Source organism: Staurois parvus, unplaced genomic scaffold, assembly GCF_062004578.1.
Source record: "Staurois parvus isolate SC_StPar_1 unplaced genomic scaffold, SC_StPar_1.0 ptg000011l, whole genome shotgun sequence".
Lineage (NCBI taxonomy): Eukaryota > Metazoa > Chordata > Amphibia > Anura > Ranidae > Staurois > Staurois parvus.
The window spans coordinates 30,376,542-30,390,811 of record NW_028317807.1 but is presented as its reverse complement, the minus strand read 5'-3'; the positions used below and the strand labels follow the sequence as shown (position 1 = coordinate 30,390,811).

Sequence of the window (14,270 nt, the reverse complement as noted above, 5' to 3'; positions counted from 1 at the left end):
TTTGATGTGACTTTAATGCTACTTGAGTGCCAGAGAACATAAAGTCACATTAAAGTATCATCAAAGTAGCATCAAAGTCGCATCTCATGAACAGAACTATCATACTTTTCTATTAACAAAAAAAGGCAAAATGTGGCAAAAACGTGATAAAAACTCAACACTTTCAGTGCATTTTTGGTGCAGGTCCATTGAAGTCTGTGAAGTTCTGCAAACTGGAAAATGTACTGAAATCTGCATAAGTGTGAACCTAGGGTAAAGGCACAGCCACTCACCCTAACAGACAGGGGTGGATGAGAGGCCCTGAATGCACAATGCTTAGTTCTGGGCTGTTCAAATGCCCCCACACAGCTGTCACATTAGGGTGAGTGGCTGTGCCCATACAGCTGCTCCTGGGCTGCCTGCACGCAGCTCCAGCTGCATAAACAAAGTGCTCATTCATGCTGTACAGGCCACAGTGCCCATAAGCCCTTAGACTTAAAACTTCAAAGAGCCTGATGACAGATAGTGTGTAATTTAACATTAAAGCGGAGCTCCACCCAAAAGGGGATGTTCCACTTTAAGGACTGCTCCTCATTAAGGATTGGCGCCTTTTTGGGGAGCGGGAGGGGGGGAGAGCGGGTACCCGAATTTGACAGGTACCCGCTCCCACTTCCGGTCCGATTGCCTAGGCGATTGGAAACGGAGGGTGTCCTCCCTCCCTGCAGTCTTTTGGGACACGTGACAGGTGACAGATCCCAGAAGATTACAGGACCATTCACGAAGCGCAGCGCTACTTGTGCATGTGCAGTGGGTACCCGGCTGTGAAGCCGCAAGCTGTCACAGCCGGGTACCCACACTGAAGATGCCGGCCTCCTGGAATACAGGACAGCCGGTGAAATGAGCTGCGGGGGACACACCATGGGACCAAGGTACAGGTAAGTGGCTGTTTTTAAAAGTCAGCAGCTACAGTTTTTGTAGCTGCTGTCTTTTATTTTTTGATAGGTCGAGTGGAACTCCGCTTTAAGCCTTAGAGGGCAATCCAGTGCACATCACAAATTATTAGACAATGTTACTGATTTGGGGGCTTCATTAGGTTTGCTGTGTTTTGGGGATACCAAAATAGTTGCAAATTAAAATGTATAAGAGCTTACCAGTCCTCGAATGTAGTGTCTGCATTACTTTTATTATATCAGGCTCCGTTTCTTTTATTTTCACCCAATAATCCTACCAGTAAGGGCTTGTTCAGACAAGCTTCCATGGTTAAAACAGGTGCTTGAGCTGCAGTTTTACTGCCCCTGACCTTCCACTTAAACAATGGCATGCAGCTGCCTGCACTGTACACATGCCGCAGCTGTGATGCTTTGCTTCACCACCAAATTAAGCACCCTGATGCATTCAGTGGGCAGTACTGCTGTCGAATCAAACACATTAAAGTTAGTGGTTCTAAAGTTAAAATGTTTTTTACCTTAATTCATGCTCTGTATTAAACTAAAAAGTATTTCAACACTTATCGTGCCCCCCCCCCCCCCAAGCACTTACCTGTCTCATCTCACTAATACTGTTCTGGCTGTAGCTCTTCTCTTTACATACCCTTTAACGGTAGAAATCCTATTAAGACGGCAAATTGACACACAGAGCACATTTATAAAAAAGTGTAAATGTCTTTGGTTTAGACAGTGATTTTCCAGGCACTGCACATGGCCCACGGCACCTTGCCGTTATAAAAGTTAGGGCATTGATTATTTATATTCAAGTACAAATAGCACTGCCTTACTCATTTTGTGTAACAGTTGTACTAGTACTTTTCAGTGAGGTCACACAAAGAGTTAAGATTTTAAATGTCAGCTTTTAACCCCTTTGATAGAAGCAATCTTCACCGCAGCTAATTCTACAGATATGCTTTTATTATTCATTATTAATTCTCCTCCCCAGCCTGTAGCGCTGTGAACTTTAAGAAAACACCATCAATTCCTGTTTGTTCCTCCCACTCTATAGTAATAAACTGTCTTACAGAGTAATGAAATCTCCTTTCCTGAGAGATCATCTATTTTAATTACAGCAAATCATCGGCATTTCCTCCATTCTCCTCCCTTCTCTCTTCACCATCATCCTTGTCACCTTATCTCATTTCCCATGTTGTCCCAACTGAATCTGCTCAGTGCTGCCAGTTTTGGTTTTCCATTCTCATCTCCTCTGTACTCCTCTCATTGTGATGCAGATGTGATTCATGTACAATTTTCGCCTGGCGGTACAGTGATATCATCTTTATTTGATGCAGTGCTTACAAAATACAAGTACTGGACTCATGTGGATGACTCAGATGTTTGCAGATTTTACATTTTGGTTGAAGTGCATAGGGAAATATTTGTGATATTTTGTTCCTGTTACAGTGGTAAAAGAAAAATTATTGCTTGGGACAATGCATCTACATTACATAAGAAGTGTTGTTTATTAGCCACTTGCAGAGTCTCCTGTTTGTAGTCACAGTCAGGGGCGGACTGACAACTCATGGGGCCCCCGGGCAATAGGGGATCATGGGGCCCTTGTGTCCTTGCCCAAACTCAAAAAAGCCTGTGAAAAAGGTACCAGGGGCATCTCATGGGGCCCCCTACTGACCCTGGGCCTTCGGGCAGTGCCCGAGTTTCCAAATGGTCAGTCCGCCCCTGGTCACAGTCAACATTCAAAAAGCACACTTTGACCAGGTCTTACAGTTCTGAGTTAAAGTAGCTAGTTGTTATATATATATATATATACATATACTGTACATTGTTGTATACATATACAGTGCATTGACCATAAACAGATGGCATTAGGAGCTGCTAGGTATTGGAGTTTGCAATTACCAACTACATTTTTTTCCAGTGTGCAGGTTCATTCATCCCCAATAAGTTGAAAAAAATGACCAGTACCATATTTCAGTTATTTTCACTTCTGTTGCTCACCCCAGGGTGTTGCTAGGATTGCAAAAGAACCTGGGGCACTCTTGGTAACTTGACGTAAAGGAATAAGGTGGTGCACATTGTACGCTACTCAGAATGGTGGGTAGGTTACATTGCACAGTGGGAGGACCCTAAAGGAACATGGTTAATTACACCCTGAGGCTACACACTGTATAAACAGCACATTCATGTCAGTCAACGTACCTACAATATCTGCTTCAAAGGTTACGTCCACCTTACAGAGCATGTTACACATTACACCGATAAATCAGGTTTTACATACAGTTGCAAGAAAAAGTATGTGAACCCCTTGGGATTACATGGAGTTTTGCATGAATTGGGCATAAAATGTGCTCTGAACGTCATCCAAGTCACAACAATAGAAGAAAACAGTCTGCTGAACATAATACTACACAAACATTAGATGTTGCCATGGTTTAATTGCACATAACATGTAAACATTCACAGTGCAGGGAGGTAAAAGTATGAGAACCTTTGGACTTAATAACTGGTTGACCCTCCTTTGGCAGCAATAACCTCAACCAAACGTTTCCTGTAGTTGCAGATCAGACCTGCACAACGATCTGGAGTAATTTTGGACCACTCCTCTTCACAAAACTGTTTCAGTGTAGCAATATTCTTTTTTCCAGTTTCATTGATCTCCCAATCTGATGAGGGCTGCTACACCAGGATTTTATCCATAGGTCATCTACGCATCTGATTCCCTGGCTTCCTCTTGGCATTGACCCCTATGAGGCACTGGAGAGTTAGTTCTGTACAGCAAATAGGTGGTACAGAGATATCTGTATAATCCTGCATTAATTAAATTATGAATTTTACACTACAGAGCAGCAACTTTTTTTTTACACACCAGAATTGACAAGAACCTCTCAACACAGCCCTTCCAAATCCCCCCACAGTAATCAGTACAGACCTCCCCCCAAACACAGACTCATTCCCTCAGTACAGATCACCTTCCTGAAAGCCGTTTACCATACCGCAGATTCAATGACCATGCATAGTGAGGGGAAGGCCTCCCCTTGGCTGTGTCATGTGACACTGAACATCAGAGGAAGCTTAGGGAAGTCTGCCTTGACTCTATTCTGCAGCGAGGTATCTGAGGTCTGAATACGTCAGTGATTGCAGTGGAACTGTGCTCTTGGTGCCCAGCACTAGCAACGCCCTTGTGCTTACCTTTCCCTCCAGTTTTGAACATTTTTGCCCACTTTTACAATAGCTTTCCTGTGGCCCCAGATCATTTTAACCATACGCGTTCTTGTACAAAGTAACTGTTATCTACATATAAATAAAATATATGTATGCTGTTTGCATATCTGTGTGATATTTTAACAAATTTCCACATAACATAAAAAAATGACTTTTAACAGATTTTTTTTATGAAATTGAAGCTCCAGCCAAAACTGTTCTGCTGTGTTAACCTGATTTTCTGCATTTGAACATGATTTACTTTTTCACCCACTATTGGCTTTATAAAAATGAAAAGGTTACAGTGGGGCAAAAAAGTATTTTGTTAGCTACCAATTGTGCAAGTTCTCTCACTTAAAATGATGAGAGAGGCCTGTAATTGGTATCATAGGTAGACCTCAACTATGAGAGACAAAATGAGAAAGAAAATCCAGACAATCACATTGGCTGATTTGGAAAGAATTTATTTGCAAATTATGGTGGAAAATAAGTATTTGGTCAATATCAAAGCTCAATACTTTGTTATATATCCTTTGTTGGCAATGACAGAGGTCAAACGTTTCCTGTAAGTCTTCACAAGGTTGGCACACACTCTTGCTGGTATGTTGGCACTTTCCTCCATGCAGATCTCCTCTAGAGCAGTGATGTTTTGGGGCTGTCGCTGGGCAACACGGACTTTCAACTCCCTCCAAAGGTTTTCTATGGGGTTGAGATCTGGAGACTGGCTAGGCTACTCCAGGACCTTGAAATGCTTCTTACGAAGCCACTCCTTCGTTGCCCGGGCGGTATGTTTGGGATCATTGTCATGTTGGAAGACCCAGCCACGTTTCATCTTCAATGCCCTTGCTGATGGAAGGAGGTTTGCACTCAAAATCTCACGATACATGCCCCCATTCATTCTGTTCTTTACATGGATCAGTCGTCCTGGTCCCTTTGCGCAGAAACAGCCCCAAAGCATGATGTTGCCACCCCCATGCTTCACAGTAGGTATGGTGTTCTTTGGATGCAACTCAGCATTCTCTCTCCTCCAAACACGACGAGTTGTGTTTCTACCAAACAGTTCTATTTTGGTTTCATCTGACCATATGACATTCTCCCAGTCCTCTTCTGGATCATCCAAATGCTCTTTAGCAAACTTCAGACGGGCCCGGACATGTACTGGCTTAAGCAGGGGGACACGTCTGGCACTGCAGGATCTGGGTCACTGGTGGCGTAGTGTGTTACTGATGGTAGCCTTTGTTACGTTGGTCTCAGCTCTCTGCAGGTCATTCACTAGGTCCCCCCATGTGGTCCTGGGATTTTTGCTCACCGTTCTTGTGATCATTTTGACCCCACGGGGTGAGATCTTGCGTGGAGCCCCAGATCGAGGGAGATTATCAGTGGTCTTGTATGTCTTCCATTTTCTAATTATTGCTCCCACAGTTGATTTGTTCACACCAAGCTGCTTGCCTATTGCAGATTCAGTCTTCCCAGCCTGGTGCAGGTCTACAATTTTGTTTCTGGTGTTCTTCGACAGCTCTGTGATCTTCACCATAGTGGAGTTAGAATCGCTTCTCGGCCTTTTGGCTAAGATCAAGTCTAGTATCTGTTCTTATCAGTGTCCAGTGGGGGTGCTTCCGACCATTCTAGCTTTGCGGGGATGGTTGTTGTATAGTACCCTCACTGGTATGATGGGGGTCTGGATGGCTATTACAGGGGGAACAGAAACCGGGGAGCGCCATGATTCGTTCTGGGGCCTCGGGAGTAATTCTCCTTTGGAATGTCTGAAGGACCCAGTACCTCCTGATTTGGACGATCTACCTTGGTCTGGCCAGGGGCTGGGGACGCAAAAAGTCCGCAAACTCAGTGCCCCCTGGGGAAGACGCTCTCAGGGGTGTCACTAGTAACACTTGGGTGTGGGACCCCACGGTGTGAAGATGACACGTGGCCACTGTTTTTCACTTCTTTTTGCACAGCGCCCTAAGGACCAGGTCTTTTGGCTAAGTCCAGGGCAATTTTTGCTACGGGCCTCAGGGCCTGGTCTGTGCACAATTTGGCACGGTACCACTTTTTTATTTTCTATTTATTTAATTTATTCACCTCCCACGTTTGTCACTTTTTTTGCTCTTATGTGTGTGTTTTTCACGGATGGAGGGTGTGGGTCCTCGGGCCTACCCTGAAGTCTAGGGGGAGGATGTGTGGCCTTTTGGTTCCTTTCTCCCCTGATCCCTAGGGGGCTTTTCTTCGGGAGAGCCCCCTTGCCTAGTACTGGATGTCGGGCTTCGGCTGGGCATAGGGAACGGTGGTCCACCAGGCCTTTTGGCCAGGAGGACCAATTGGGAACCTTGTCCCCGTCAGGAGCTTCGTGCCCCGGGGGATCAGGGTAAGCGGTCCAAGCCCCTTTAGGGGTAGGACACAGCACACCCCTAAGTGCACTTTTTCGTGTGGTGTTTTGCACTTGCACATTTTTTGTGAACACTTACGGGTTTTTTCGTTATAGTTGCACGTTTGCGGACTTAAAAAAAAAAAAAATAGTGGAGTTTGGAGTGTGACTGTTTGAGGTTGTGGACAGGTGTCTTTTATACTTATAACAAGTTCAAACAGGTGCCATTGATACAGGTAATGAGTGCAGGACAGAGGAGCCTCTTAAAGAAGAAGGTACAGGTCTGTGAAAGACAGAAATCTTGCTTGTTTGTAGGTGACCAAATACTTATTTTCCACCATAATTTACAAATAAATTCTTTCCAAATCAGCCAATGTGATTGTCTGGATTTTTTTTCTCATTTTGTCTCTCATAGTTGAGGTCTACCTATGATGCCAATTACAGGCCTCTCTCATCTTTTTAAGTGGGAGAACTTGCACAATTGGTGGCTGACTAAATACTTTTTTGCCCCACTGTATGTGGTATAAATGATTAGAAGGTTATAACTAAACTGTTACTTTTCCCATAAAGAAAAATGTGTTATTTTGCATCTCAAACCTTTGATTTCTGTATAGAAGCAAGGGACATATCATTGTCAATGTATTTAAAAAGAGCAATGACTTCAGGATATTTAGTGGAATAATAGAAACCCAATAGTTATTCCTTATCTTGTCTGCAGAGAGTCCCGGGAGTTTGCCAATAATTCTGTCTGTCTCAGCTGTGACAGTCAATGTGAGAAGATGGAAGGAGGTGTACCTACCTGTTATGGATCGGTAAGAAAGTCAAAAAGGAATCTACTCATAAGAAAGTACTAAACCAAGGGTAAGAAAACTTCAGTCCTCCAGATTTTGCAGAACTACAAGTTCCATCATGCCTCTGTGTCTGGAAGTCATGATTATGGCTGTCAGAGTCTTGCAATACTTCATGGCGCTTGTAGTTCTGCAACAGTTAGAGGCCAAAGTTTGCCTGCCCCTGCACTAATTCCTATTTGGGATGGATTGATTTGCATTGCTGCCTTGAGTACTTAAGTTTTGGTCTGATTCAGTATTTCATGAATATAGCACTTATATACTTGCTCCCTATGTTCTGCATTTCTTTTACTTAAAAGACAGGACTTGTTTTGAATTTTGCAATAAAGAACAGAATGAAGCTAGAAAACCTATCTAAAGCAGTAAACCATGGCAAATCAGGCAGAGCATATGATGAAAAATATATAAGTAGATTATACCTTTATTGAAAACTGCATGTCAGATAGATTAGTAGAACTCTTTTGCCAAAAGTGAAGCTTGGTCTTGTCCCCTCCACTTACTAAACCTAACTATTGGTGTTTCGGATCTGTGGCCTCGTGTCCCCGTTGTGGCCTTGAGGGCGCAGATCTGCTGCACATGTTCTGGACCTGTCCTGCTCTTACATTGTACTGGCAGGATCGTTTTCTCTTTTTTGAGACTACCCTACATCTGCCAGTCCTTCTTACCCCAGAAGTGGGTCTCCTGAGAATTTTGAATAATTTTGTACCTCAGACTCATCCTAGAATATTAATACATATGCTTTTGTTTTACGCTAGAAAAATAATTTTCACCTTCCATACAACAATTCTAGCATACGGTTAATTTTGATCTGCCTAAATATAAGTCAATCTATAAAGGTTGGGCTTTCCCTAAAAAGTTTACTAAAGTGTGGCAACCCTGGTTAAAAATCTCCGATTCTTTTTGGAGTGATACTCCACTATCTCACTCATTGTCATATGTCTCCACAAATTAAGATGGTTCCTACAGAACTGCTGTGGAGGCTGTGGGCTATCTATCTCTCCTGATGACTATGGAGGGGAAGACGGCGTTCATAAGACTGGTTGTGTGTGTGTGTTTTGTTTTTTTTTAACCCAGCTTGTTCATTTTATGCACATAACTGAAGCACTGTCTACATTTAGGCTCTGAATAGTCCTAAAAATGTTTGGGTTCTTTCTATGTCCAATTTATTCTGTCACTCCATTATTAGGGCTCCTGATTGCGTATGAGTTTCTTGTAACTTTTGTTAAAAGCTAAATAAACACTTCTAAAAATCGAACTATTGATCAAATAGACCATCTATCGCTTGGAGGAACAATAGGGAGGCTTGGAAAGCAGGCAGGGGTAGGACAAATCTGTTAGGAACATTGGAGATTTACATACGATTTTAGCTGCCTATATTTCTAGATATTCAAAATGTTCTCACATGCAGTTTTGAATTAAAGCAATGACTGCCTATGCATAATTTTATGATATGCTACTTAGTTTGAATTGTCCAGGTTTACTTACATTTCAGTATTTGTTTTGAATATTGTTGAATAAACTATTGACATTATATGTTGTATTCAATGACTTTAAAAGATTCCCAGTTCCAGCTGTCTGTAATAGAAAAGCATGTATAACCATCTCTCCAATGGCTACCGTCTTCTACCGTTCCAGCACTTCTTAACTCTTCAGCATTCAACACTTTCATAAGTGTTAGGTGCCTGTGTCCCCTGCTGCGTACCTTGATTCCTTTCTTCAACCACTGTAACTACTGTACATGACACAGCAGTTATGTACAGTTAGAGGACAGACACAACACACAGCAAGGGACATAGAAGGAACTCCCAGAAGTGTAAATGCAGAAGAGTCTTACAGCTGTAGCACTGGAATGGAGGATAGGTTGGATATATGTGATGCTAGAGAGGTGATTTTACCACATAGTCTATTTTAGGGAACTGGAATTGAGAATTTTTTATAGATCTCACAGGGTGGCTTTAATGTACCCCATACATGACAATGTATGCTAATTTAGAATTTTATTTTATGAGCCCTAACACTTGTGTGACAATTTCAGGGTCCTGAGCATTGTGCAAAATGCTCTAATTTTAAAGATGGTCCCAACTGTGTGGAAAAATGTCCGGAAGGTCTTCAAGGAGCACACAGCTTCATCTTTAAATATGCTGATGAGGACAGAGAATGCCGTCCATGCCACCTAAACTGCACCGATGGGTAAGGGTTTAAATTTTCCTGATCCAATACTAGATATACAGTATAAGCAGCATTTCAGCCCAGCTCTAGCCAAACTGTCCAAACAGTTTTTTTTAATAGTATCTTACTTTGCCAGTGACAATCTATTGCATCCTAATACACAGAGTGTTTCCAGGACAGGAAGTGAGGATATTTCTTACAAGAAACACAGGATGCCCAACAGAGGATCTAACCTTTCCCCAATCAATTTCAAACTAAGAAAAAAGTTTTGGCTTTAGTTAAGCTTTAGTACTTCCTCATTTTAAATTTTTTTTCTTTATTTTATGAATGTGGTGTAAGGGACGACCACATTCATCTCATTGGAATAAGCACCTGGTGGTCAATTAACCAAAAACTTTGTATGCTCTAATTTTGGTAATACCAGGACATATGAAGTCAGTTTAAAGGACTACGTTTTCCTGTACTGAAATTGCAACAAAAGGAAATCTGCTATAAATAAACCTTAGTGTTACTATTCAGTTGCTCCATTAGTATATTATATTTAAAGCTTTACTAAACCCAGGACCCTGCATCCACTATATCTGGCCTCCCACAGTACATGGAAGTGCAATTATTTTAGTAAATATAAACTGCTAAATATCTTTTATCATCAGAAGTTAGAGCAGTCTTGTGGCTTCTATTTGTGTGCAGCCCAGCACTAGCTAAAGCTTGTAGGAGGAGTTTTCTTTCTGCTTTAGGAGGATGCATTTCCCCTGACCTCTGTCTGGACAGTGCTGATTGGCCCTGTGGTGATCACATGCACTCTCCCAAGAAAAAAAAAGCCTCTCTAGCAATACACACTAAACTGAGCATGTGCATGCCTATGGTTCAGTCTGGAGATAAGAGGTGGTCGCTTGAAAAAGGGGAGGAACAGAGAAGAAAGGATCAAACAGCCTTTTTACATAATACAGAGGATTAACCCCTTAGGTTCCACAGTGAGTATAACAATCATGCTTTACTGCATATACAGGCTGATTTTACAGTTGTGGGTTTAATAACACTTTAACTTTAAGCAGAAATTCATTACTAGCATTAGCAAATAGACCAGAAATGCTAGCATATATATATATATATATATATATATATATATATATACACATAAATACACATGAAAAGCGCTGTGTAAATTGATGGCGCTATATAAGTACCTGTAGAAATAATAATAATAATAATGGGTGTTTTTCAAAGTGACTTCTCAATAAAATAAAGCATGGAAATATTGATGGATGTGTGAGCTTGCAGTGAATATTAAAAATGAATTAAATAGCATTTTGTGGTTTGTAGTGCAATGTAGTTCTGCTTTAAGATACGTTAAATATGTATTTATATTTTCCCCTCTATGGGTATTTATCAAAACTATCATGCATATGTACACATTTACATAACAACATATTGACTTATTCTTTGTAAAAACTGTTAACCACAAGCTAATATGCAGCAGTTTCCTGCAAGGTTAAGCCTACCCTCTTAGGAGGGCACGGTGTTTAGTCTGCTTCTAATATTGCATGGATAATCCTATTCCTCCGGCAGGAGCTGAATGATAAAACTGTGTTATCCACAGACAACAGTGTCTTACAAGAGCATCTCTTATCCCTCTGCTCTCATTTACTGCCCCAGGACTATCTCTAGGAATGTAAGATCAGGTCCCGCAGGGGCTGAGCAATTTAAATAGGAATGTGCACCCACAGCAAAACACTGGTGTAATGTTCAGCAATTACAAGAGAACTAATAAAACATTGCTTAGCCAGTTTCTCACCTCGTTGCTACAATTGGAGATAGAGGTCTCCCAAGCCCATCTGTGTCTTACTTTGCATGATCTCAGCATTTTACTGGATGCAGCCATGTAATGTGTAGGGAAATCTAGAGATATTTTTGCATTGTCCCTCTGGTGCTGACAGAAGTGTTTGGAAAGTAATCCAGGTGTCGGAGCTACTACTCTGTTTATTTGCAACCATGATGTATGTGTCATACATTTCAGAGCACAGTTAAGCGGAGTTAAATCCTTCATTAATGGGAAGGGAGGTAGCTACACAAGAGATAGAAAGCAATTAAATGAAATTGTTCTGTGCTTATGCTTCTTCCAAAGTTTCCAGACGCTGGTGTTCGAGTCATTCTCATAATGCAGTTCTTATGCAACATCCTTTTATGCCTTATAGCATTAAGGGAATTATCTGACAGCATCAAAATACATTCCACTGTTTATTCTACATGTACATTTTTAAATCGAGCGAATGTTCATTCTACAGAAATTTGGCTTTAGCTTTTGAGTTACCAATAGCAACCATTAAGACTCTTTCTTTTCAAGTTCATGTTGTGTTGGATATACAGTCATCATATATTCTTTCAGTTGACTATGTGATCTCAAAATCCTCTGTCAGGTTAACATTGCTGTCTGTATCCCTGTTGTGTAAACTCTTTTTGATGGGATACACAGACAAAAACAACAAAAATATATACATTTTTAGTACAGCGTAAAAGAATTAGAGCTCTATATTGCTTACCATACCTTCCTTTCCCTGTGATGCTGGCATCCCCAATTTTTTGTATGATTTTCTTCATGGATAGAAAGTGAGGGAAAATCAACCAAGTGGAGTCATAGACAGAAATAAAAACCTGAAAAAATATTAAAGTGGAACCTAACTAAGCTTAAATCTACTCTAACCCCCATTCTAAGCCTATCCTATCTACCCTGTAAAGGGATAGATGCCTATAGTTACCTATTCTGACGTGGCTCTGGTCCAGTCACATGATCTCTCCAGCATCAGTTTCAGTGTAGCAGAGAGATCATTGACAGTGGCTGCAAAGCCTGGGAGATGATGTCACCCATAGACTTACTATGGGGCATCCACTGTTGGCTGTACATCATCTACACTGAAGCCGGTGCTGGGACCCAATAATGTGACTGGACTGGAACGACTTCATAATAGGAAAATATAGGCATCTTTCCTTTTACAGAGTTGATCAAGTAGGCTTAGAATGGGCAAGTGAGTAGATTTAAGCTTAGTTTGTTGTGACTTGATTTCCACTTTAAGTGTTCACTAGTCTATCCAAAACCTAAAAAAGGCAGGCCATAAACTTTTATCAACTGAATAAAAGTGTTTGATCAATGTAAAGCCAATGGGAATTTTGCCTGCTTTGATCCAATCACTTTGAATTACAAATGTTGATCAGAAACTGTTGACTGTCACTGTGAAGACAATAATTTTGTGCTTGGATCAATTGGTCTGTTCAACAGGGAATGATGTAAATAAAGTTTCCTTTGAGCTGAAATGATTGATATTGATCATGTACTAATCAACACCAAGATGTTTTTACCAGCCGGACGCACTCCAACTTGAAAAAATGATTCACATTCACTGATAATAGGTATAGTGCAGAGTGCAGGCACTGAAGTAGTTTTCTATCGAAGCAGCAGGATGTGAAAGCCATCTTTAACCATTTCATTGCCGCTGTCATAACCATCAGCATTGATTCGCAAAGGAACAAATTTGACGAACAAATCTGCTTTTTTATGAGGAAGTAAGCAAACGCTTAGATAAAGGAGTGGCTTTGAATATAGTATACTTGGACTTTGCAAAGGCATTTGACACAGTTCTCCACATATCATTAATGTTTAAATGGACAGAAAAGTGGATGGATAGAAAACTGGCTAAAAGATTGTATTCAGAGAGCAGTGATTAATGATTCATACTCTGAATGGTCTAAGGTTATTAGTGGTGTTCCCCAAGGTTTGGTGCTGGGACCCTAACTTTTTAACCTATTTATAAAGAGTTTGGGATTAAAAGTACATTACAGTGTTTGCAGAAGACACCAAGCTAAAATATGTAGTGGAATAATATCCTTCCAGGATGTCTCCAACTTATAGGCCAACCTCAATGCACTATTTAATTAGGCTTTATGTTAATAATTGTAAGCTTAGGCACTTAGGGGCTACAAATGTGCAAGCATCATGCATTCTAGGAGAAGTACAACTGGTGGAATCAATGCTGGAGAAGGATCTGGGTGTTCTGCTAGATCATAGACTTAATGATAACTTGTAATGCCAAGCTTCAGTTTCTAAAGCAAACAAAATATTTTCTCGTATTAAGAGAGGTATAGACTTCAGAGAGAGTGCAGATATTCTTTGATTACAAAGAACAAGGGGACATTGTCTACAACTGAAGGAATAGAAATTTAACCTCCACAAAGGGAAAGACTGGAAAATGTGGATTGGACTCCCACAGGAACTATTTCTAGTCAGCTCAGTAGATTGTTTTAAAAAAAGAGCTGGATGTATTTCTAAATGCACAAAATATACCTAGATAATTAACAGTTATAGATAATAACACCAGTTGATCCAAAAAATATCTGATTGCCTTCAGGGGATCAGAAAGGAATTACATTTTTCCCCACTGGAGATTGGGAATTGGACCATGCTTTATATAGCAGTGGTTCTCAACCCATAGAATCTCAGGACCCACATTTGTCCTTGGTCATTAAGTCACAACACAAAAATAATTTAATTTAGGAAACGTTATAATTTATTTCACAAAACTTCCTTCCAAAATGGATAGTGAAGTAATCGCAGTGCTGTTGAGGTAAAAACCCAATAAAATAATAATAATGGTAATTGAAATATATTAATTTACTTAAAACTAATGGGAAAACTGGGGATGCTTCCTGCTCTTGATAAGTGTCTCAAAGTCTGGGGAGATGGTAGACAAAGCCACTCTGAGGTCTTGTTCAATG

The 14,270-nt window shown here is 40.8% G+C and overlaps 1 protein-coding gene and 1 pseudogene across 2 annotated transcripts in view; both read left to right on the top strand.

The window, feature by feature from the left end:
- The window catches only part of ERBB4 (erb-b2 receptor tyrosine kinase 4), a 1,213,483-nt gene that overhangs the window by 912,067 nt on the left and 287,146 nt on the right, over positions 1-14,270 (top strand). For both annotated transcript variants that reach the window (XM_089672264.1, XM_089672254.1), the window contains exons 14-15: positions 7,205-7,298; positions 9,370-9,524. In XM_089672264.1, the coding sequence (XP_089528390.1) occupies positions 7,205-7,298; positions 9,370-9,524 (249 nt within the window). The remainder of the gene's footprint in view (positions 1-7,204; positions 7,299-9,369; positions 9,525-14,270) is intronic.
- LOC149474149 (U2 spliceosomal RNA) lies at positions 5,671-5,830 on the top strand (annotated as a pseudogene).